The 25,828-nt window shown below is 35.4% G+C and overlaps 1 protein-coding gene across 1 annotated transcript in view; it reads left to right on the top strand.

The window, feature by feature from the left end:
- Nucleotides 1–24,809, top strand: part of TBC1D22A (TBC1 domain family member 22A) — a 175,064-nt gene extending 150,255 nt beyond the window's left edge. The window contains exon 13 of the mRNA XM_035343577.1: nucleotides 21,543–24,809. Within this exon, the coding sequence (XP_035199468.1) occupies nucleotides 21,543–21,671 (129 nt within the window). The 3' untranslated portion in view covers nucleotides 21,672–24,809. The remainder of the gene's footprint in view (nucleotides 1–21,542) is intronic.
- Nucleotides 24,810–25,828: the final 1,019 nt, after the last annotated feature.

The raw sequence follows: 25,828 nt of genomic DNA on the forward strand, positions 1-25,828 counted from the left end.
CATCATAAAGTAGTGTGAGAGCAGCATAAATATAATGTAATAACAGCATGATTTAACAGCATGAATCAGCAGTGGACTGTTGTGGCTTTCCAAATCTGTACTGCAACTTTGCTATCTCAACAGAATGTCAGAATGTAAATGAGGCAGCATTAGGGCTGGAGTGCTTCCAGTCTTCATGAGCAGGCTGAATTCATGCTTCACTGGTGCTGCAAGGATGCTGTCTCCTCCTATTTCAGCCTTGCTGAGCGTGTTATCGTTTCCCTCGTGGGAGCATGATCACTTACCAATATGTGATATAGCCTACGTCATGGATGTGAAACTGTAATGAAAGAATTTGACATTTTATTGCCTTTATATATTTTTCTTTTCAGAAAGAAATCCATGCCAGCTAAAATTATTTTATACTTTTATAAAGCTATTTGGATAGTCCTATATATTCATTCTTGCTTCTGTCAGGATTTCAAATACTAAATTGCTTTTTGTTAACGTATCTATGTGTTGTAGCTTATCAGAACTCTTCTTAGTGTTGAGTTTGCTCTCTTAAAGGGTAAGCATTGTTGTACTCTTGAGAATGCTATCCAAAGGCTTTTCCTAATTTTCCCAAAGACTGTAAATAGGGAAGCTCCAAAGTGTCAGAGGATAATACTGTAAAGAGTCTGTGGTTTTCTTATGACCCTGTCTAACAATAATAAAAAATGTATTAATATTGTCTACAAAATATAGCTTTATTTTCTTTCATGGATTTTAACGGCAAGCACGTAACATGCGAGTTCTTCCTTTTTCTGGCAATTTTTATTTTTCTGTCCCAGAAGACTCCATGGGAAGAAAATAATATGGCTATGTTCATGAAGATAATAAAGATACAGTCTTAATGATAAGTATTAAGTACTTGCTATCAGCAAGTATTTTAAAATTATTACTTATCTAGTTACTTATCCAATTTTCGTTCTATCAGTTAAGAAGTACATCTGAAACTTTTTCCCCACCATCATTCCTATCCTAGAGCTTCATTTCTCTTTAATCCTGAAAAGTGAATCTACTTTAGATAAGGCAATGAAACTGGATTTTATTCCTTGATGATATTATGTATTTGATTGATAGATATTAATGTGCAATATAATGATTTCTTACTGTGGTGTATATTTTTTGGACTTTTAAATAGTATTTAGCAGTAAAAATGAAGCTAACTGGAGGACTAAATTTTTTTTTTTTTTAGTTAATCCTGTTCAAGGGAAGGTTCGCCTAGTGAGCTTCTGTGGAAGTCAGTAATTGGCATAACGCTATTCAGCATTTCCACTGATGTTTGAAAGTATCTATAAAAGAACTGACAATAAAAAACTGTGGATGACATTCTCTGAGCAAGAGAGGAGGACAGAACAGTTAGATAAACCAAACTTGAATCATCTTCCCAATCAACCTCTTTAGGCAAGCTGTATTTTGATACAGTTAAATGAAAAATTTGCAAATATTGAATAAATGGAATTTCTCTGGAGTGAGAGTCTGTATCCTTTCTTGCATGGCTTCTGAAAAGATCCATTGCTGACAGCTATCAGAATATGAGCTCCTGGAATGATGCTGTGGCACATGGGAGTAATATTATCCTTAAATCAATGAACATAAAGCTTGTTTTCTATATGTTGATATTGCATCCAGTTCTGATGTTTGAAAACAAAGACTTAGGGCTCAGGATGATGACTGAATGACTTGAAATTTTTAATTTGTTGAAAAGAAAATCAATAGATTAATTGATAAATATATGAGAAATTTAACAGAAAAACAATCCTAACACACAAACAAAATAAGTCATGAATTTCTGTATCTCTTAGGGATGTCAAATCACTGTTTTCTCCTGAAAGAAAACAGGTTTAGGTTTAGTTCCTATTATCTACACAAGAGGTCAGACCAAGATAAGTAACAATCTTTTCCGGCTTTAGCATCTCTGACTCTAGTAGCCAGCTAAAAATTTATATTTTGTATCTGACAAATAGTGTTCCCACTAGCATATATGATTGCTATCATGTATAGATATAGACAACATCTGGAATACTTGAATTGTTTGAAACAATTAGGCAATGAATTGGCCTTAGAGTACATTTCTGAAGTGACAGCCATCATTTTTAGAGCATGTATAATATTTTTGTCTTCACACACCTCTTAAATATTTTGATACTCAGAGATCACACAATTTTTAGTTATCTTTACTAAATGTACTCTGTTGGAACCACATTGCCAGTGCAAAGTACATCTAAAACTCTGAACATCTATAAAGCCTAACTGGCAGAGAAAAAGTACTGTTTGGGTTAAAAAGGCACCAGTAGTTGTTGAGTAATCACTGCATTTAATGTAACTGAACTCTAGAAGCAAGTGTATTTTGTTTGCCAGTAACTTGTGTATCTCCTTATCTTGGAAGCCTATATTAGAGCAAATACCTATTTCTGTTTTCTGCTCAGAGCTTTACAGCTCTAAGGATCCTGAGAGCAAACCCCATACAGGTCTGACAATGCCTTTTGCAGACTGGTAGGATCACCTGGCAATATTTGGGTCCCCTCTGATCTGAGTATGTTTTCAAGAGCTCTGTTTGGTCTTGCTGCTGCTAAAAAGAAAGACAGAATCTGATCCCAGGTGCATATAATCCAGAGAGATTTCTTCTAAGCCTTGCTTTATGGCTTGTATTTTACAGAGATTCTGTTGCTATCAACGTTTTAAATCAAATCTTCCACGCAATGAAAATCTGATTTTATTGGCCTGTAAGTTTCGAGAAAAAGCACTTTCTGATTAATGTAAGGTATTTTTCTCTCATCAGCCAATGTTTTTATTTATTTTCAGTAAATGACCACAAAGGAATCTCTGTGTTTTCTCCATTTCTCCATTTCTTCAATATAAAAAGCATTTTCATGAACAAAAAACAAACAAACAAAAAAAAAAAACCACTGTTTTTCCTGAGCAATTTAGGTGACCTGCTAAACTAAATGCACTGGCAGGACTTCCATTTAGTTAGTAATTCACAGCTGTCACTGGAGACAACTCTCCACAAAGAAAACTGTTTTCTTTCCATGTTTTATTTCTTCAGCAGAAACTGCTGCATAACAATGTCAATTATTGGCCTTATCAGCATGTAACCCTGGAGAAGACTAAAATCACAGGAGCCTGTACACTTGACTACCAAACTCAATCAAAACTACTGATAAGAGAACAAAGAGAAACTAAAAGCTTTTGGAGTATGAGCTGAATAATAGCATGAAGTGACATATGACTTTCTTTGAGACAAGCAGATGGAGGAGGATTAATTTTATTTCTTTCACTCCTCTGTTTTCTTCTATGGTTTTCTAAATGGTGGTGCATGTAGATTTTGCTATCTTACAACAACATTGCCTTATTGCAGCAGCAAGACAGTAAAACTAACAAGAATTAAAATGCCTGTTGTTTTGTCATCTACTTGTAAACAAATTGGATTTAAAATTCTTCGAGAAGTGCCATTATAGCACATTTACTATTGTCATCATAGCCTCCTAGTTAGCTCTTTCAGCTGCCACAAAAAGGAAGATTTTTACACATTTGCTCTATATAGTATGTGTTTTTTTGCATTAGAAATCACTTTACAAGTCAGGAGGAGCTTGATTTTACCCCATTCTAATTTATTTTTTGTACAGTAGCCTTTGCTTGCAGTTAACTGAGTGAATTGCAGCGTTTGCCTTCTGCCCTTGGGCAGCTATTCACCAAAGCTTTGTGTTAATTTTTTTCATCACAGTTCATACATGCATGTTTTATTTCTGGTGTTGATCTTCATAGGACAACATATTTAACAGGGACATCTGAAATCCTTAATAGCTGTCCTCTCCCACATCCTTTATGAAAGATTGCCACCCCTGACAAAAAATGACAGAACATGGCACGTAGCTGCCTCTGAATTGCCAGCTCACAGGCAAACCTATTAAAGTAAACTGAAATTGGCACCAGTAATATACCTCTGAAAGTTATATTTCGTGTAGTTGATGTCTTTATTCTGCTGTCTGGGAAAAGGCCACATCTTCCTAGCTGTGTTATAGTTTCCTCTCTTGGAGATTATTGTGATAAATACAGGCATTCCTCCTCTCGTCTGTCTGCTGAGGAACAGAGGAGTAAACCAGCCCATCAGACACTTATGGTATAGCACATAATGCACTACTGAAGTATTTTTCTATTAGAAATGTTATTACTGCTTTGGTCAAACCCTTAATGACCTTTTGGTTGTGTTCATTTATTCAAACAAAATGACGTTTTATGCACAAGGTATGGTTTTGTAAAAGATCTAATTCTGTCAAAAGCCCAGTCCTCCAAAGGAAATCAATTTGAATATAATATTTTCCTTAAAACCAATTTGTTTTTTGCTTTTTGTGTAGTTTTAAATCTTTAGATAATCAGACATATTTTTCAAGGCTTTTCCCTAAATATGTAAGGCTATATGCCTTTTCCTAATGTAATTTCAATTTTTACCAAACCACGTGGGTTTGACAACCTGGAGAAATAGTACAAACTATTATTAAAAATCAGTTTATATAATACTAGTGCCTGTCACACGCTAAAATGCATTTTATGAAAACTGTATTCCTCTTTCCATATTGATTTTCCATGTTTTTACTAAGATTTGTCTTTACATGGTAGAAAAATTGGGATTTTGACTTGGTTGATTTTTGATGAAAGGTCTGAAGCTGCTTTACAATTGCCTGAGTGCCTTCTCTGCCAAACCGTCTGTTGGTTATCGATTCCGTGATAAGGGGCCACTGCTTTAAAGGTGAAGGTTTTTGTAAAGTTTTAGAGGGTAAACTTCGTTATTTCCTTCCATGTACGGGCTAAAGTTACCAAAAATATGTATTTTTTTTTTTTTTAAAAAAAAGGCTAAGCGCTTTTAAGACTTCAATTTTGGAAATCTTAAAAGTCAGCAGTAGGAAAATATTAACTCGGCCTGTTGTCGCATGCAGTACTGAAAAAATATTCAATTATTTTCTCAAGTTTGTGTCTGGAGGCTGTTCCTTTGTAGATAAGCAAAGAAGAAATTCTGCATTCAGCTGTTGGTTTGCAAACATCTGTGTTCCATGCAAGTTGAGACATTCATTATCTTATATTGAAATTTGATCTCAAATTCTGGTTGGCTAAAGCTAAAGGTTTTTGTTTTGTTTGTTTGTTTGTTTTTATGAGTATAGTGATATTTAAGAAAGTCTTGTAAAAAATATAAAAATAAAATGTGTTAGTATTTTAATTGTCCTAAATTCCAGGGCTCTAGGATACTTGTAGTTACCTTAGAGCTTTGATGAACTCCATTTAGAACGATTATTTTTCCATGATCCCCGTAATTAGTCTTTGTCTATATGCATTTTAAAAATTGCAACTCTCTGGGACTGGCATGAGAATAATGTGTTTGGTGTTTATGTAATCTCTTCAGAATTACACTTAATCACAACAGTAGACTGGGAAATGAAGAACTTGTTGTGGCAGAGAGTATTAAACGAATATTTGTTAAGCTTGTAGAACAAAGCCAGAGAGGCGGTATGATTACTCTTTTAGAGTGCATTTGGGCTGCTCTATAATGGGGCATAAAGATTTAGGTTATAATGTAATTTTGTTGACAGATCAAAAGGTCATAAATTGTTCCACCTTGATTTATGAACCATTAGATAAAGTGATGTTTGGGAGTACCTTCTACATAAAATAACAGGAGGTAAAGAGCTTGATAAATGTATGTGAGGTATTGTATAGTAAGATTAATCTTGGTTTGGGTTTGTTGTCCCTACTGAGAGGTTGAAAGATGTCTTAAGCATAGTTCTCAATCATATTTCTTGCATACTATTTGTACTGCCTTAGCATATTTTTATTACCTAGCTTATAGTATAGAATTGAATTATGTTGCGTTAATTGAATCAATGTTTCAGTCGGGTGGACTGTTGAAGCTCTTCAGGAACTTCTCTCTTCCTCATGCGTCATTTCTTCTAAGACTTACAAATGAAATGCATTTTCATGTATTTTTATCGTAAAGCATCAAGAAATGGACAGGAGGTTGGTGTTTTTGTTGGTGGTTTTGTATGTTGAGAAAACCTCTGCAGCTTGGATGATGCAGTATCTTGTGCTCTTGTGCCTGTATGTTTTGCTCACCAACAAAGCATAAATTATTTCTTGATGTGAGCAGTGTTCTCCTCCTCAGAGCTAAAGGGACTTTTGGGTTAGTTTGTACTGGTTTTGTGAGGTTTCCCAGGTTCCTTCAGATATTGTCAGTTATGAGATTCCCTGCCTATACTGAGACATAGGATTTTTTGACAGGTTCTTTTTCTGTCCTTTCCTTTAACTCTACACATGAAAGTGGTTTGCTTCTCCTCTTCCACCACCAAGTTGTTGGTTCTCTGTATTAATGTCCTTAAGTCTGATGCAGGTGCACAAATGTTTCACGGGTTTTGACATGGCAAGTGTGGAATGGTTATTTATTATTTATAACAAAACACCTATGTATGGTTTCCTGTGATGTGGGTGACAACCCACATAATGAAATTGCCCTGTTTCAGTCCTATGTTCCTAGGATACTAACAACATTCTGCTTCAATTATCTTCAGAGATTTTTGTATTTCTAAAAATATACTAGTTTAAGATGCCACTAAGAAACGTGGCACATATATTGGACGTAAAATTGTATGCCTAAGACAGTGTTGCTTAAGTTAAACAGAGAGGCAATTTGCATCAACAATCCTTAATAAATGATCTTTTTTTTCTTAAAATAAGATGAAATTCCGCTCAGGACAATTTACAGTATGAAATACCTTTTTGCCAAAGCAGACTAATCGCTTTAAGTCTGAAATATATTTTGATACACTCCTGTCCCTGTGGTTCATTATGTTCAATTGGTACTTTATTGTTTTCTTTCTTTGATTTGCTGTGCTTTTAGCTATTTATACTCCAGTGTTAAGATTTCCAAGTCATTTTAAAGAGGAGTTAGGATCTAGGCAAACTGATCCACTTAAAATGCATTGCCAAGTTACGGTCAAGAAAACCAAATAAAGAAAAGTGGCTAACATATGGACTTTATGGAGAGGCAGAATTGTATGATTTCAGTTGGAATCTGCTGTACAAATATTTTGATCTTGCTTGAGTACAGAAAAAAATGATGCAGCAACTGACTCATGGCAGAAGTGAAATGAATTTCACTTCAGAAATGAAATTCTGCTATAGTTGTTACAGGCTTGATAGGTACCGTAGATAGTATGTTTGGGTGGTTTTTGTTGGGATTTTTTTTATAGACTTTTCATACTCTGAATATTTGCGTCTCCTTTCTTTGATTCGCTGCTTTTTGCACAGAGCTTCTGACATCTGACAAGTGATACATTTGGACTCTTTTCTCCACTTTTGCTGTAATTTATATTTTAAGACATCAGAGGTACACATCTCCAAATACAAACAATATTTCATAAAATGATATGGTAGAAAGTATAGTCAGAGTGGTTCTGGACTTTTCTGCTTTGTGCTGTAGCAATTAGGGTACTGAGAAATCTTCCTGGACGTTCCCTGGGATACTCAATTTTCATGTGAGATTTCTGAAATGAAAGTTCTGTTGTCTCTAGTTTAAAAGTAAGGAAGAACCTGCTAGTCCTTTTGTTTGACTGACTGAAATTTGAATTTAGATTAGTGCTTGAGTCAGATGACTTCCTCTTCTTCCTCGAGTATGGAATATTAAATTCTATATCAATGCCTGCGTTTCATTTGAATATAATTTTGAAGCATTAAAAATAAAATGGTATTATAAAAATGTTTATGGAAAGGAACATCTTATAAGTTCTTTGGCAATACTTGCTTTGTTTTTCAGACTATGTCCTTAACATTGCCTTACAAACTTGGAGATAGTAACTCGTGGATACTCAGTTTCTTTAGCAAAACAATCTAGCATGCAAATTTGTTTCCTGATGTAGGATTTAAGGATGGGGTTTACTTGTGGTTTTGTTCTTAGTTTTCATTTGAAAACAAGGACATAATTCTGCCTACAATATCAGATAATGGGTGGTCCTTTAATGCACTTTTTTACCTTATTAATGTGTATATTTTCATACCTATCCTGTTAACCGTAAACCCTTGTAAATGCAGATGTAAATCTTCTCTTCAGCTAAGTGAACTCAGCTTCTCTGACAGTTCTTTGAAACCACATATTTTATCATTAGCAATTAAGAATGCTAATAACTTGCGTAACAGAACCTTACCAGATGAAACAGAACTAATTGCTGTTTTAATGTTTTAATATGCTGAATCCAAGAATCTTTTTCAGTAGTTGCAAAAAGAAAAACATGAAAGGGAAATGATAAGACCGTCAACTTCTCATAAGCTTTCATTTTCAGACTGCTAAAGTGTGTTTCTGAAATTCTGGTATGAAATTAATTGTAAGAGTACCATGCCTCTGTATGTTTTCAGAAGATTAACAGGAGGTTGTTAAGGTGAAGCATTGCCACCTATTTTTCACCTGTGATGTCAGCTGCACCTATTTACCCGTTGCAGAATATGACAGCTGAGCATCATCTGGCTATTGTTATTTCTCCAATTTTAGCAAGGATTTCTTCTAGAGCTTAGGGAGATTTTCAGACTAATTACTGTCAAGGAAGACAGTTGTATAAGACTGAATTTGCTGGTGCTTTTCAGCAGTAATTTTGGGATGTTTGTAGCCATGTATCTCAGATCACTAGTAATTTTAAAGGTGCAGAATTGTATAATTTCTAGTTCAAGAAAGTGCAGAAGGACTAAATCATATATTTGAAGAATAAATATGTAGTTTCTGAGAACATTTTTTGTGCACACTTGAGTTGCTGGATGTAAGCTGATGGCAGGAGAAAAAAAGCCTTTTACCTTATTCATTTATTTATTTTTAAAGCATCCATTTCAAGATCCAACAAGTCTATTGTATATCCAGTCAAAGTTTTGGATAACCTTTTTATCTATAGCTCGTTTCATTCTGTTCTGATTTCTGCAACCTTTAGTCTGTTGGCTAAGATGTCATGGTGTATGAAAGCAAGGTCAAAATTAACACAAATAAGAATGATTGCTTAATAGGCAATTCTTCAAAAAGAAGATTTTATAACCCTTTCAAAAAAAAATCTGGATGCATAATTTAGGTAATGAGCAATAAACAAATGTACAAGTTGAAAAAAAAAAACAACAACAACAATTTAGAATTTAATTTACTAAGTTCAATTTCTGCTGTTTCAGGAAATATTGAATTCAGTTTTTTTTTTTTTTTTTTTTTTTTTTTTTCCTAAACTGTCCAGGACAGGATGTGAACTTTTTACATTCATGGTGGGAGTTCTTAAGTGACACTGATGTATGACGTGCCAAGAATGTGTATCTCCTGAACCCTTCAGACCAGGTCCAGGGCAAGCTTAAATGCTCCTACCACATGAGCCAGTGTTTCCACATCTGCTTATTAAAGTTTAAGTTCACCCATAAGGTTTGAAATTGTGAGAAATAGTAGGACATAATTCCAGTGATCAAACTCAACTGCTCTGTGCTATCTTAGCTATCGCTTTCTGCTTAGGAAGCAACACAAGTGATCATCTGTTCTGCAGAATAATTTGGGTCCACTTAGGCCTCTTAACCTGTATCTGCAGCAAGAGTATCTTACACTGCAATAAATTATCTATTCCTACTATCTTTTTAATACTGTATTTTGAAATCTTGGCTTTCTCAGTTCCAGCTGTGCCCTATATGAACGAAATGGATTCTCTGACTCTGAGACATAGGTAATTAATAAGAAGCGCAGCACTCCAGAAATATAGTTCATTATTTGCAACTCCATGTAGCAGGTTAGGACAGCTGGAGAAACAAGAAGTGGCAGCAGCATAGGGAATATGCTGAGTGCAGTGAAAGAGGAAAAACAGTGAAAGAGGATAGAAAAGAACTCAGAGCTAGAGCCCTACTTATTTGGTGCATTACATATCAACAGCAAGGGACAGAGAGAGGGGAAAGGCAGCTCTAATTCAGCTGCAGAAGGTCAGCAAGGTTCTGTGGTGTGCTTTCATGTCAACAGTCCGTGTGTCTGTTCCTGCTCTGGTAGCTGACTGGAAGACGAGGACTTGGACAGAGCCTGGCAGAGTCCCACAGCAGTGGGCATGCTTCATCATGAGTTTCTGGGAAGGGGCTGAGAGGCTAGAGCAGCCTGTGACCAACCTGGTGACTGCAGCAGTTGCAGGGGTGGTGCAGCCAGGCAGTAGCCCTGGCACTTCGCTGTGTGACACGGGAGGGACCGAGTCCATGGATGGGATGCCTTCTGGGTACTGGTCATCCATGTCACCTCTTCCCTTCACATGTGACAATCACAAATTTGAGCAAGTGAATATGCATTTTTAAGGAAAATAGGAATTAAATCATTTTTATGTTATGTATTTATTTTGTCTGTATAGTGTTTACATCTGTTTGGAAAAAAAATTTGAAGGATTGTCCACTTCTGGCAATCTCTGGCACCATACCATACAATTCCCCATAAAATCATAACCAAGTTTAGAATTTTTTGAATATATGCATATATCTATGTTGATTTCTTTTCTTTATATAATTCAACAGGTAAATGAGCATTTTTTTCTGGCAATAATTAGTTTCTTCCTTAGCTTTATTCAATATTTCCTCTAAATAACTTTTAGTAGTGTTGCACATCATTAGCTCTTTAAAAGCAAATGCTGTGTTCTAAAATTTCAAGCTCAACTTCCGATAAGGCAAATAACTCTCATAAAGAAGCAGTTTAGGAGCAGTTAATCAAATGGCCAGCATAAATTTTGCAGTGTTCTATACGTGTGTGTACTGTGTAACAGATACAGCACTCAGTCAAAGTACAGCTGCTAGCAATTCCTTATTAAATAATGAAAGATTTTACATAAGTAAATTTACCTTCCATTTAGTTATATGTAGTCCTAAACTCTAATATTGAAAAGTTCATGATTATAAAATTTAGTGAGATTGCAGGTTCTGCCTATCAGTACAAAATAGAGCTGTGGTAGACCTGAAGTATTCAGACCATAATTACATTGCAGTTAGCAGCAGGAAGGATTATCAACTCTAGTAGAAAAATACTATACTTGAGGACTGCCTTTATTTGTTAAATTAATAGACCGGTTCTCAGTTTTGACATTAAAAACTAACTCCATTAATTTCCTCAGTATGTTGGAGTTTGAATTCAACTTTAGTTATTGCCATATTTATATTAGCTAGAAATTCTATTACTGTTTTATGTTCCTTAGTTTCTTTCTTCTGTTGAAAAACAAACAAAACTACGAAGTTGAACTTTGTCAATAATTCACACAGATAAAAAAAATCTGAACTGAGTTATCAAAGTAAATAAATCATTTTGATTATTATGAAAGAGATCTTTGTGCTCTGCTCATTAGAATAACATTCTTCTGTTTGAGCAACAGCCGCTGCGTTACTTGTTCTATAATAGTTCTTGATGTTCCTTCCTTCAGGAACCACATACTGAGTCAGGGTGGGTGTGACAATACAAGGCTATAGTTACAGCCATTCCAAAATAACCACTACTATTGCTACATCTAATGCAAAAAAAGAAAAGAGGAAAAAAAAGGAGATTTGCTAATGAACCAGATTTCAAGATGCTAATATTTGCTTTCTTTAGCTTCTGGGTATTGTTTTTAGATTGCTTTAATGGGCTGAGGTGTACAATCTGTGTGAGAAGAAGGGCAGATGCGTTGTCTAAATGATTAAAGACGTGTTTTGAGAAATTTTATTAGTGTTCAGTAATGACTTAGCTTACAAGGAATGGAGCTTAACCCGTGTTATTTCAATGGAAGTTGAAAAATCTATTGAAGAACGAGGGATTTGGAAACCAACATCATCGAGATATCTGTCTGTTAGTCTGGTATTGTCTCTTAGATATATGTATTGGATCTTGCATGATGCAATTTTGTTTTTTCCTCAAGAATACTTTTACCTCCAACAACAACCTTTGCTTAACAGGCAGTATTACTCCCAGCTCTTAACACCAGGTTATTTAAAACATATGTCATATTTCTACTTTCATAATTTTGTGCCACAATATTATGTACCACTGTCTTGTCTTGACTACATGCAGTATAGGATAGTTCCTGAATACATGAAATTACCTAAGAAAAATTACGTTTTTAAAGTGGATGTGCTTTAAAAGTACATTCTATACAGTGGGTCATAAGTGTTTTAACATGCTTTGTATATTGTGGCAAAACTATATATATGCTATATAAAGTATTTTAGCATATTTTAACATATTTTGCACAAATGAGTGTAGATTATCATGTATATCCAAATGCAGGTAAAATAGTGGAAATCTAATGAGTGAAATTGTATAAAGCATTTATTTGGTAACAAAAATGTTGATTTTCAGATGTGAAGGATAATTATTTCAGAGTTGTAATTTGGATGTTTATTAACATAAAAAAGAAACCTTACCAAGGGTTTTAAAATGCTTTGGTTTCTATTTTCTGCCATACTTAATTGTCTACTAAGAAATCAGTTTGGTACCTAGATTTTTAATTTATCTATAGTGTGACCCAGCAATACTGCTACACCAGTCCACTATATCCTATGATTACAGATTTAAAAAATAGCAGTTTCTTCAATGTTAGGCATTTCTTGTGGCTGGTTACCAAACGTTATTATTCAGTACAGTATTGATATGAATGGAATATGTGTCACCAGGTCATTGTGAAATGTATGTTGAAATCATCTTGACAGACAATTCTTTAGTATAGTGGCATGTGCACAGAAAAGCATTCATTTGCTTCACTTGCTGGAGTATTCAGGGATGCTCTGCGGCACAGCTGTAAATTTTACCTGGGAAGACCAACATGCTATGCACCTCTGGTATACAGTGGTTTACAGGATTTTACAATACTTTTTTTTTTTTTTTTTTTGCCTCTGCTAGAAGCTTAGACTCCTAAGTGCTTCTTCTAAGTGGAAATAGTTTAAGGAAGCTGCTTGTAGTAGGGAGAGAATCTGGTAACTGTACTGAGTTTTTCCAAGGTATTCCAGGTGCCGGGCTCCTTGCTGAGGCACGGCGTAAGGAATGGTTGACATTCATTTTGCAAAATCTTGAGTTAGGAGAGGGGAGGAAAAGAGAAGAGAACTGTCAAAGGGAAGAGACTTGTACGCGATGGAAGTGAGGCCTGAGGCAGAGTGGTAAGCAAAAGAAATCAGACAGAAAGCTACTGTTCCTAGGCCCGGAATGGCAGATGTCTCCTCCCCTCCCACCCTTACAAGACTGGACCTGGATGCCCATCTCCTTGTAGTGGGGCCTGGTCTCTGGCAGCTTGCCACAGGCAAGCTGTCACTTGCCACTGGGCCAAATGTTATAAATGGGCAAGGTTTGTCTGGAAGTCAGGAGGCTGGTGCACAGAGGAACCACACCAAGAACCTGGTGGCTGAGGGAGGCGAGGTTTTCTTCATAGCTTCAAGGAAAAATGGTGTGTGTGGCGGTAATAGAAATGTCAGCTCCTAGTAGGGACCCATCAGTGAGTTCAGCACACTGAAGCAGAAGTAAAAGTGGATTAGGGCTGCAGTTGTCATGGCTGTCTCCATTCCCTCCTGTCATGGTACATACTAGCTGCTATTGCCTTCACTGAGCTAGGATCTTTGCAGCCAGCCTTGGACAACCAAGGTGTTGTTTACTTCATACGATAAGCCTTGTGCTTTGAAGATGAGGATTAGATAGTAAGAGGAGATTTAGAAATTGAAAAAAAACAATAAAACACAAAACCACAGCTCTGAGGCAAAGAAGCACTTATAACTCTTGTGGGAAATAGACTAAAGCAGAGATGGACACTGTGGACTCTTGTGTAAATGAATTGCATCTTCCAAATCCAGGGAATAGCCTTAAAGGACAATGAGACAGAGCATATTTTGTTACTGTGAAATTATTTGAAATATTTGTACATTGTCTTAAAGGAGTTAATTTTTCTTTTCATTGGAGAGAAAAGAGCAGAGAAATCTTACTGATAATAGCGAAGAAGGTTGGTATGTGGGAGGTTACCACGCAGTTCCTCTTTGGAGAATGGAACAAAAATTGTGCTACAAACAATTGATGTTCTAAAGGCTGAAAAACACTAGGATGCATTCACAGAGAGAAGGAAGTGAATAAAATACAATAAAATACATGGTGGCTGCACTCTATGCAGTAAAATCCATATAAAGAAAAAAATAAATTGCCAGTTTCCTCTTTTTGTGGTATTTCCACTGATTACATTGAGCACAATTTCTCTGCCTATGTTTCTTTCCTAATTGTGTATTGTATTATATCCCGAGACTGAATATTCTTCTATTTGTGAGTTAAGTGTACTTAGCAGTTCTTTTATCATCATTTTGGTTTGCTTTTCTAATTAAGTCTATGTCCTTTAAAAAATAAAACACCAGAAAACTTCAGTGTTGAAGGGACCGTGGGAGGTCTGTCATGCAATCCGCTGCTGAAAGCAAGGCTAGATTCAGAGCTAGAGCAGCACTTATTCTTTTAGTTGGTGGGGAGAGAGGAGCAAATCTACACAGAACCTCGAACCTCCTCAGCTATGGTGATACATCTTCATCATAGATGTTGCTCTTGCGCATGGAGACTTCTGAATTCCCCAAACAGGCTTGGTCCTGCTGTGTCAAAACTGAGGCAAGAAAGGAATCAGACTGCCACTTCATTCCCTGAAATGTTAAGGTTTTCAACACTTTGAAAATACTCTTATTTTTCTCTAAATCTTAAAGATAAAAAATAAAAGCAATTTTTAAGGTTTTTTGTTTGTTTAGATTTAACAGTTTCGCCCTAGATCAGGATTTAGCTGCTGGTTGTGCGTACCTCAAATACCTGTGATCTTTCCCCGGTAAGGAAGAAAGCCGCCAGTGCCTGAATGGCAAGGAGGAAGGGAGGTTGGAAGGGCCTTTCCCCAGTGTGTCATGAGCAGGGAAATGCAGCACGTCGATTGAGCCGGAGTTGTGCTGGCAGGCTAGTTCATGTGGCTAGGCCTTGGTTCAAGAGATGAGTATGGCTGTTCAGCGCAGTAAGAGTCCAATGAAACTGGAATGCTCTCTTTGCCAAATGTAAAGGGTGTAATTTAGACTATGTCTGTTGTAGATGCAGCCAAAATATAAACAAACATTGGACTGGGATTTTGGAAGCCCCAGTTCTGCTGATGATCTGCTGGCTGCCCTTGGGCAAGATAGTTTATGCCATCCTTAGTTTTATCTGAAGGAACTGAAAAAAAAAATATGTATTTTGCAAAAATACTTTGCATTTCTAAAGCCCCATGGCTAGACTAGGTGGCATTATTGTCACAAAAATAATTGTGACATTGCTAAGAGGTATTAAAACTGGTATTTTCAAAGAACCGTTGTGGTTCTTTTACATGAATGTTACATCTGATAGAGTGATGGAAATTGTGTTACCCCTCGATAACCACTGCTGCCCTTCTCCATCTGGGCCCTTTGCACATCTGACCCAAGTTGTTACAAGCTCCAGTTCATAGTCAGCTATGCAGCTTATGCCTTTGGCTCTTGGGATTGCCAGAATGACTCCCATGTCATTCATGGGAGATGGTCATCCTGACAGCTCAGTGCCAGACTTCTGTCAGCATTACAAAGGTTAGGTTAGTTTAAGAATAATGCCCTAAATGCTGCTGGAGAGCAAATACATGTAAGTTATGCAATCGAAAGCCTTATGCAGTATTGGTTTTTCAGTGCGTGACATGTCACAGGGCTGTTTACTAGCCGTGTAACCCACAGGATTATGGCAAGACTTGGGTAGTTAAAAAAAAAGTATTTAAAGTACTTTCAAATCTTTTTAGCATTCAATAGTATGAAAGGTATTAAAAGACTAGTTGGGGAAGGCTAGAGGTTATAATTGTTTGAAAGCAAACTTTATTCTACAGTGCACGTAACTAAATCTAACAATTTAGATTATCCTAAGTGCTTTGAAAAGGACGAAAACTATTGTTATTTAAAGGTATTAAAAGCCACAGTTAAGTGATCTGCTTTTAAAGTATTTCATTTTAAGCTGTGAAATGGAGTATTAAGCCCATCATTCTTCTGATAGATTCTTTTAGTTCATAGTGGTAGTTCATTGTGGTTTTGGTCCCTAGTGCTTGTAGTAAAGCATTGCCCCCTTAACAGCTAATTTTTGCTGCATAATGGGATGTAGAAGTAAGGATCAATGGAAACAAGTGTGTGGGGAGAAAAGTGGAATTGTTCTCATATAAAATAAAAACTGGCAGTGGTGATCATTCTGTTTGCACATATGAACTTACTAGGGACTTTTTATGAAAAAATGCAGCCAACCAGGACTGTTCAGATTGTGATTTGCAACAACTTAATTACGTGTATAAGGAATATCAAGATACTTTTTCAGCCTTCCTATTTGGTGAATAATTTCAGTGAAATCCAGAAGTATTTGACAGATTCCCCAACCAAGCGACATTACAATATCATTTAAATTAAGCAGAAAATAAATTATTTCAGGGATGTATTACAAATCCTGCTTTTTCGACTTAGTTTTCTAGTTCTGAAATATACCAAGCAGTTTGTCGCCAGTGAGTTTTATTGTAAATATTAAACCAAGTTAATGATTCATCATATTTCAGAGAGTGTCTCATATATTTTAATTTTGATTGTGAATAGGAAAGCAAATTAAAGGAGTTAGCATGGATGCCTTATTTAAAGAAAAATTCTAGTCATTCCTACCTTATCTGTTGGAGTAAAACTAAGAATAATAATTAATGAGTGGATACTCTTGGGTCATTATTTACATAGTCATCTTTGCTCTTTGCATGTGTAAATTTTTAAATTGAGCAGCTTTAGATTAACTTGTCATGGTGCATTCTTGTAAATAAATATTGATTAGTCTATATTTGTAGACGTCTTTGTATCCTAAGACATTTGGGTGGATTTTGTTTGGTTTTATTTTTTACTTTTTTTTAACAATGCTACAGATTTGGACAGGAATAAATGTAGTACAACTTTTTTTTTTTTTTTTTTTTTTTTTAAATTATTTTTTTAAATAATAATTTTTTTTTAGAGAATAAAATTTTTAAAAATTTTTTTTTTTTTTTTTTTTTTAGCAATTAAAGTTTTTCTGTATGAAGTTTTTTTTCCAGGTTCTACTTTTTCAACAAGTTGTAAAATTTATTTCAATCTCAGCTGATTTTGAAGCTCTTTCAAGTAATAATTGTAGGAATATAAGCCTTATCTTCAGTAACTCAAGTAGTGTTTCACGATGCCAGGCAGTTACTTTACTTGGATCTATAAAGCATATTCACTGGTGTGTCAGTCTTAGACTTTGAGTATTTAAGGACTGATCCTTTTCCCTCGGTAACAATGGAAAAATGTCCACCCAAAGGGAAATGGACTTGGACAGTCAATTGATTACTCTGCCATTTCTTTATGTATTTGATTGCGATGAAAATTATGGATGCTTGCAATTTATCATAAAAGTATTAAACTATTTCTTCACCAATAGTGCTGCATGTTAAACTTCATATAGTATGGATATTAAGGATGTATCAGCAAATAGTTTCAGGTGAAGATTTCCAGCCTTAAGCATGGAACACCTTATTTCTCCTGCTATTTTGCCATGTGTGCTTGAAGAAATATCATTCATTTTGTCTGGTTCTCTGTAGGTCAACAAACCTCTAAAACTGTGTTTGTTTTTGAAAATGGGGTTTGTTCTGTTAGATAATCTTCCTTCAGTGCTTTGGGCGGGTAAATGTAACAAAATAAATATGGATGACTGTTACTGTATTTCCTTTGTCTTTTATATTTCCAAATAGTGGACAGTCAGATGTTTGCAAAAATGGCTGCTATGAAGAAGGTTTTAAGAAATTAAATGATAGTATTGTAATAATTTTCTGATATGCATGTCCAATATGATCACCTTATGTTCAAAACTGAATATATAAGCAGAATTCATTTATCTACAAGCTATATCAGTCTTTCACAAATCTGTAGCAACATTTTCCAGTTTGAAAAGCATGTACAATTTCCACAGAAATAACTGATCAAATGTGTTATCAAGGTAGAATCATCCTTTCTAATTTCTTTGCTGAAACCGTAGCTTTTGGTATCTTTATTTCATCAGCTGTAGAATAGTTTAATAGTACCTTCTGTACAGGCAAGGTGCTGTTTGCAACATCCGACTAGGTGAAGAGGCATTTCTTCTCAGAAGGAGCAGTCAGGCACTGGGACGGGTTGCCCAGGGAGGTGGTGGAGTCACCGTCCCTGGGGGTGTTCAAGGAGAGGTTGGATGTGGTGCTTAGGGACATGGGTGACATTGGTGGTAGGGGGGTGGTTGGACCAAATAATCTTGGAGGTCTTCTCCAACCCTATGATTCTAAGTGCTCCAGCCCCTATGATTCTAAGTGCTCCTTGCAAGGTCCAGTGGATGAAGGATTTGTTAGGCCTAAATTTATTTCAACAGTAGCCCAAAGGAATATTAAAACACTACACAAGCAGCGTGAATAATTTCATAGAGTCATAGAATACCCTGAATTGGAAGGGACGCACAAGAATCTAGTCTGACTCCTGGGTCCCCAAAGGACCACTCCAAAATCAGACCATGTGTCTGAGAGCATTGTCCAAATGCTTCCTGAACTTCATCAGGCTCGGTGTTGTGACTGCTGCCCTGGGGAACCTGTCCCAGTGCCCAACCACCCTCCCAGTGGTACCAAATTTGTACCAGCAGTATGACCAGCAAAGTCTTGGCACTGCAAACATGAAAACAGCTAATTTCACAAAATTCATGTAACTGTCTACTGTGTCTTTGAGCTGGTTGAAAGTTACTTTGGTAAATTAAAACAAAAAACAACCTTTCACAGAGGTAGGCATTTGTCATCTCCATATGCAACCTTCCTACTATTCAGTGCCAATTTATTAATTACGGTTATCAGCATAACTGTCAGAAAAGTAGACAGGTTTTTTTAAGCATGCTTTTGGCAATTGTAAAATACTTTATTTAAAAATAAGTGCTCTCTCAAGTGTAGTACAAACATTCCCATGCTAACTCTGTTGTATTGCTACTTATTATTTGTAATTAAATATACAGCACTGCTCAACTTCTCTTTCGTTTTATCTTACAAGAACACATAGAGCAAAACCATGCAATAGGTGAAGCTAAAATAATTGCCTCACCAAAAAAAAATATAAAATAAATAAATGTGTTCATCTCTGTTCCTCACCATTTCCTGAAATCTCTGAAACCTTGTTAAGGGCTCTCCAGCCACATTTCGTGAATGCAGGCACATAGGAGGGAGAAGGGGGAGCAAGACAAGGAAAATAAGACCCTTATGAAAAGGATTTGACTTTGTGCTTATATGTGATATTGCAGGATTCTGATCTGTAGCAGGATAAGTGTTGTGTTCTTAATTGCATTCCTGTTTAGTCATTCCTCCTTTTTAAAATAAAACTTAATGTATTTGTGCAAACATACATAACTATATAAGTACATGCTCACAAATTGTCTGCATTTTTTCTACAAAAATAGAGCACCTAGAAGATACAAGCAGGCTTAACAGCTGCACTTACTGCTAAGATTGCTTTATAATTTATATCAAAAAACTCCTATTTTAAAAATTTCTATCAAAAAACTTAGGGTGGCTTTTATGTCAGGTCTGAAGGCTGTGGACATTGGTCCAGTATTAATTTAAAAACAAAAAAAAAAGTAAAAAAAAAAATAAACCTCCCAAATTTAGTCAAACTATGAACCTTATAAAATTGTCATTTGCATGAACTCAGGAGAAAATTTCTAGTAGTTTGTCTTCCACAGAGTCTACTTAAATGAGGGAAGTTTCAGCATAGCTGTGAGGACTCGAAGCTTTCTGCTGCTGCAGGCCCTCTTGCTGCTGTCATCACAACTGACCATACAGATACTGTCCCAGTGAGTTCCTTATTTCCTGGGCTTGGGCAGCTTGGAGATAAATTTTGCCTAAACCTAATACAAGACAGAGGAAATTACCTGGGGACAAGAAACCTGGAAAGACTGAGAAACCAGCACTTAAATCTGTGGTGGTAGTTGACTGCAACTCACTGAAAATGTATATTATATATTTTCATGTATAAATAGAAAAGCAGATTATCTTTCCACCAGTGCCAGGGGGTTCTCCACAGAATTGCAGGGAACATGAAAATTCCTGAAGTAACTGGGAAGAAAATAGTTTCCAGATAACCATTTCAAAGGATCCTTTGAAGCACAATCATTGGGATTTGGTCCTGTGCATCAGTTTAGCATAAAGCTACAATCTTGGAGTTTTGGTCAACAGGATGTTCCATGTATTTGCTGATACCATGCTGCTACAATGACACAGATGCCCTAAAAAAGCAGGAATACACTTTTTAGGACCTTTGCAAAATAAATTAAAAGCAGCATTTGAACTTGCTTCTATGTTTGAGACTTGCTCTGTTATATTATCAATATTGAAATAAATTAAATTAGTTTAGTTTAAACTAATAGCTAACAGTTTCTTGCTTTACTATGTACATAGCATACTTAGGAAGCAGCAGCATGAGAAAAAGCCAGATATTCTTCATGTTTGCATGTGAACAGACTAATTAGGGAAGAGAATTGTAACCCTTCTGTTCATGCAGTGGACTAGCCAGGGTTACTAAATAAATACTAGATTTTGATATGGACATGCAGTGTAGTCAGCAACATTGCTTTATCTGTAACTGTCTGCCTCTTCCCCACCTGATAAACAGTTTATAGAAACACTTAAGGGATTAAATACTAAATGAATACTTTATAGCTTTTTAAAGAGGAAATGTGCAAGTGTGCACCTAGTTGATACCTAGCACAGGGATGTTGAAATAATCTGAGCTGCGTTCAAGATCTTAAATGTGGAATATACATGTGGAGTTTTTAAAGAACTGTGCACAAAACAATATGTGAAACTTCAAGAGCTTGGTTGCAACTGGCAACTGTCAAGTTGCTAATACAATACAGGCAGTCTGATAAATCTAAAGGAAAGTAACTTGTCTGGTGTTAAACCACTGGGACTTACAGAGTCCGATTCTGAAATTCAGAACTGAATTCCTGGTAGTTTCTAGTTACTTTATGCCCATGAGCATTGTATCTACAAAATGGGTGTGATAACACTCTTTTCCTGTTAGAAGTCTAATGTGATGGTTCTGATTTGTGTGATTTTGTGATTTTTTTTTCTTCATTTTGTGTGAGTTCTTGTTTGAACACAACAAGGGCTTTCTACCCAATAGAGGGGGCACTGCTAGGGCAATCATACAAGGGCAAATGCAGGCAGATACTGTTTACCTACCTCTCATTGAGCTGTTAGTATGTACAAAGCAAGGGAGTTCACTCCCCTTTTTATTTATTTATTTATTTTTATAAATACTGGAAAATAGCCATAGCTCAGATATAACTAATAACTTTAACAAGTTATAGGAAAATCACTTAACCTAAGGGGATCTCAGGTTTGTATGCAGTACCGACTTGTGTGATTACTTCTAAGTGATCATTCTATAATACATTGCTATTACACTGATATTTGAATATATATATTCATCTATTTTTTTTTCTCTCTCTCTCCAACTAGGAATTGCTGATATTTTTACAGAATTTGCCCACAGTACACTGGGGAAATGAAGAAATCAGTGTACTCCTAGCAGAGGCCTACAGACTCAAATTTGCATTTGCAGATGCCCCCAATCATTACAAGAAATGAATATAAAGAGCCAGAAATTATTAAGACCAATGTGTTCTGCAGTATTACGGCATCTGTTGTTTTGGTTGTGATTTCAGCTCATTGCTCTTTCATTTGAATGAAGATGACCATTAACATTCTGTTAGAACTTGCAAAATGAGAACAGAATACCAAAGAAATGGACAAAGCAGGATATTGAGTAATGAATGAACTTAAAAGTGAACTTTTTTGCTCAGCATGAAAAATGAATTCAGAAGTCTATCACATAATTGTCCTTTTTCCCCTTCTGCAATTAGGAGTTGAGTAATTGTTGTATGTATCTGAGTTTTAAAACTCCTTATGGAATGATTTTGTGACTACTTCATTGACATGACTATCAGCCAGTTTGAATTACTTGGTTTGGATAAAAAAAGTAATTTCTTCACAGTCATAAGGACCATTTGAGATAGCAAGAACTCTGTTTTGAGGTCTGGTTATAACTCAGAAGATGCTGATGTTCTCACACCATCTTTTATTTTTTTCCATGGAATGAGGTTAGAATGCAATAACAGAAAATAAAAGTTTGCAATGGAAATTGGTGGTATTTTCTAAACATTATTCAGTATTGTAGGGTGTTGTAGATGATTTTAGCCCTACAAAGAACTGACTTAAAGCCTAAGAATCATCTGTAGCACTAAAATAAATCACACTTTATATATTTTGGAGTGTTTTTAAAATATTGAATGAAATGGAAGATGTGGTATTGTTAAAATAATTAAATCCTTTCTTTCAAGGCCTTTCAATTTTTCATCATGAAAGTTCACTTTTAAGAATCACATTAAGAAGCTTGGTTTACAAAGCAAGATATATTTTGTTTCTCAGTTGTTGCCTTATTCTCCATTTCTAGCATGTTAGAAAAGGAAAATTAATATATCTGTCCAAAGCTTATTTGTTAAATAGTTTAAGACCTTTTTTCTTACTATTCAGAGGAAGTGAGGAGATAGTTCCCAATAACAGTAACTATACACTCAGATACTTCTGTATCTTTAGCAGAATAAAAATCCTCTCTGACTTCATAGAATGAAATCAATGTTTCTTTATATAAGTATGGGATTCTGAATAATTTCTTAAAACTTACATAATTTAAGTGCACTATTTATTTTCAAGATTTTTTATTCGGATAAGAATTCTGATGTTGCTCTATTAGATGTAAATAAACCCATGTTAATTTGTGCCTGCCCCACACATATGGTTATTAAGGGTGAGAGTTGCAATAAACAATAAACTGGAAGCTTAGAATAGTCATTCACCAGTTCAGTTTTAGAGTGGCATCATGTCACACAAAAAGTGTAGTGCACTTTTAATTTTGGAAAGTAAAAGATTTTCAAGAGGTTTTCTCTTGTGACTTGGTATTGGAAGATTGTTTTAAAGTTCTTAAAAATATGTAAATACATGTTTTGAAGAAAGCTTTCTAGGCATATTAGTTATTTTAATTGTTTTAAGGACCTTGGTTCTTGACATCAACTTTGTAATAAGTAATTAGGTGTTTCAGGGTAAATAGAATAAAATGCAACGTGATTATGAGATCTGTATTTTGAAATTATATGAAATAATTGGTGGAAGAGAAAGAAACAAATTAATTCAGAAGCAGGAGGGTTTGCTGACTAGGATGCATTTCTGTTCCACTGACATCAGCTGGGGTTCTCAGTTTTGATGGCTTCAAGTTCAGGCCTCCTAGATGGCTGCATTTGTGCCTGGAGTGTATAGTGGATCTGTGTTTCATAAATAACTGTATATTATTTTCTGTAAGTTCATGCTCTAATGTATCAAGTTCTATCTTTATGTTTACAAAGAATGTCATATTGTGCCTAACAATATCTACCAATAACAGAATAAAAGAAACCTGAACTTTATGAATATTTGCTTTAGACTTAGTATTTACAGTAATTTGTTAATAGAAATGCATATTATTGTAACTAGAGAGAAGACACACAGCATTAAATGTACAATGTTGTAATGGATTTCTATAATTATAATTATTTTTTAATTAAGATGTTATTTAGGTAGTTACATGTAACATGGAAAGTTGACCCAAAGTTGTCTGCTGTGTGAGATGCTTCTGCATAACATTTATGGGTCTGGATATATAGAATTTCCTTCATCGGGTCCACATAAGTTGTCTGCCATGTCTTCCAAATTCGACAGGTACCTCTTACTTCCCTTGGAGGAAAGTATTACCATCAGAGGTCACATTTACTATTGTGTCTGCGTCAGAAGTTGAATATTGTGCTTGAGCACATTGCTTTTTAAGGATAGTGGGAAGTTTTCTAATATAATAACAATGATTATTTATGTAGAAACAGAATTTTCTGGAAAACAAGTACAGATATATAAATAACATTTATATATCTATACAGATAGGAACAGTTTTCAGTAAACAGAAGGCCAATGTTTGTGTAAAATTTCAAATTTTTCAGTACTTTAAAATTTACATAAAATGTTTCATTTTATTCAAACCAAAACAAAAAACAAACAACAACCTTACATTTAATGATTGTACATCTCAGGTAAAATGTCATTTCAAACATAATATTACACAGAAAAGGAAATAACTTCCTGATTATTACATCCCATGTACTTGTTTTTTTTTTTCAAAGTTCAAGATTCTGAATATTATTAAATTCCTTTGTAATATGTATTTTCTTATGAAGGAGGCATCTTGACACGTCATTAGTGAATCCGGGCAGTAATTTCTTAAAACTGAGGTGGAATATTAAAATTGTAGTGTCTAAAATGTGTGCTAAAGAATTTCTGTAATAAGAATTTAAGCAGGAATGTATAATACAAAGAGATTTATGACAACAGTATTTGAAATATGTAAATAGTAAACAAATTACTCAAATATGTAAATACAATACATGTGATAGGATAGAAATGTTAGTTTGAAATCTTATGTAACTAATATGGTATAAGAAATTTGTTGCCTTTTTTTTTTTTTATTTTATTTTGGCTCGGTTCCATATGGAAAGGCCCATTAATTTGTTTTTAACTTCAGAACTATAGAATAAAACTATCTGAAGTTCCATTATATGCTTCTGACAATTATTAACACTGAGGCACTGGTTAAAACTGTAAAACTGATGAAAGATGAGGAAATAAATGCATATTTATGAAGTGCTATATAGAGTGGAAAGCTTTTTTTTATTGTTTTCATCAAGTACGTTGCATAATACATCAAAGTGTGGTTTTGGTGTGTTTGCCTTTTTTTTTTTTTTTATGGTCCCATAACCCTATATCACAAGAGCAAGTGCAGTTGGAGAAGCTCTGTTCCTAGGCATGTTTCTACAACCATCTGCCCTTATGTCTTATAGATTTTGGAAGTTAATGAGGCAGACAACTTCCAGAGGTCTGTCTCTGCATATACCGTATAATACAAGGTAGTGAGCATTTTCTGCAAAAAGTGAATGAAGGTAAATTTGATGGAGCAGTGAAATTAAATTGGAGGAAGCAAAGAATTCTTTACGTCTCCGGTTGTTGGTAAGGAAAGAGAAGAAGCTTCAGTTCAGTGTTGGGAAACAGTAAGAGGTAGGAAAACGGGCAACAAGATTTGGAAACTCAGTGATGATTTGAGTAGATTAACAAGGAAAGGTGCCCTGTACATATGGGGAGCCCAAATCCTCAAAGTAGCGTGAAACTTCAATAATCAGTATACAAGCCTGATTATACGGAAGGCAAAGTTAATAACTTCTCTGCTTAAAAATACAGTGTTTAAGGAAAAGGAGAAACAAAGGGATTCAGTGGGCAACCTTTCTATTACGTGCCTGAGTGCTGATAAATTGTAATCATACTGTTTTCTCACATTGACATTTGTATTTCTCCATCTGCTATAATCTTCTGAAGATCCCACAGAAAATCAACAAGGGAAGATTTTTCAAATGACTTTTTCAAAAGCAGAAGAGATCAAGAAGGGCAGAGTAAAGGTCCTGAGGTCTCACAAGGAATGCACTGGGAGACATAGCTTAAAGCTATTTGTTTGTTTTTTGTACAAAAGCAGCTCTGAATATCGAATGTTCTGGGCAGGCATCCCACAGCTTTAAAAGTGAATTGCAAGAGTAAGGACTTGCCAAAAAGTCCTTACTTTGGGGGGGGGGGGGGGGGGGGGGGGTAAGTGCTTTACAGTGCCTTAAATTCTTTGGAGA

Source organism: Oxyura jamaicensis, chromosome 1 (genome assembly GCF_011077185.1).
Source record: "Oxyura jamaicensis isolate SHBP4307 breed ruddy duck chromosome 1, BPBGC_Ojam_1.0, whole genome shotgun sequence".
NCBI classification, from domain to species: Eukaryota; Metazoa; Chordata; class Aves; order Anseriformes; family Anatidae; genus Oxyura; species Oxyura jamaicensis.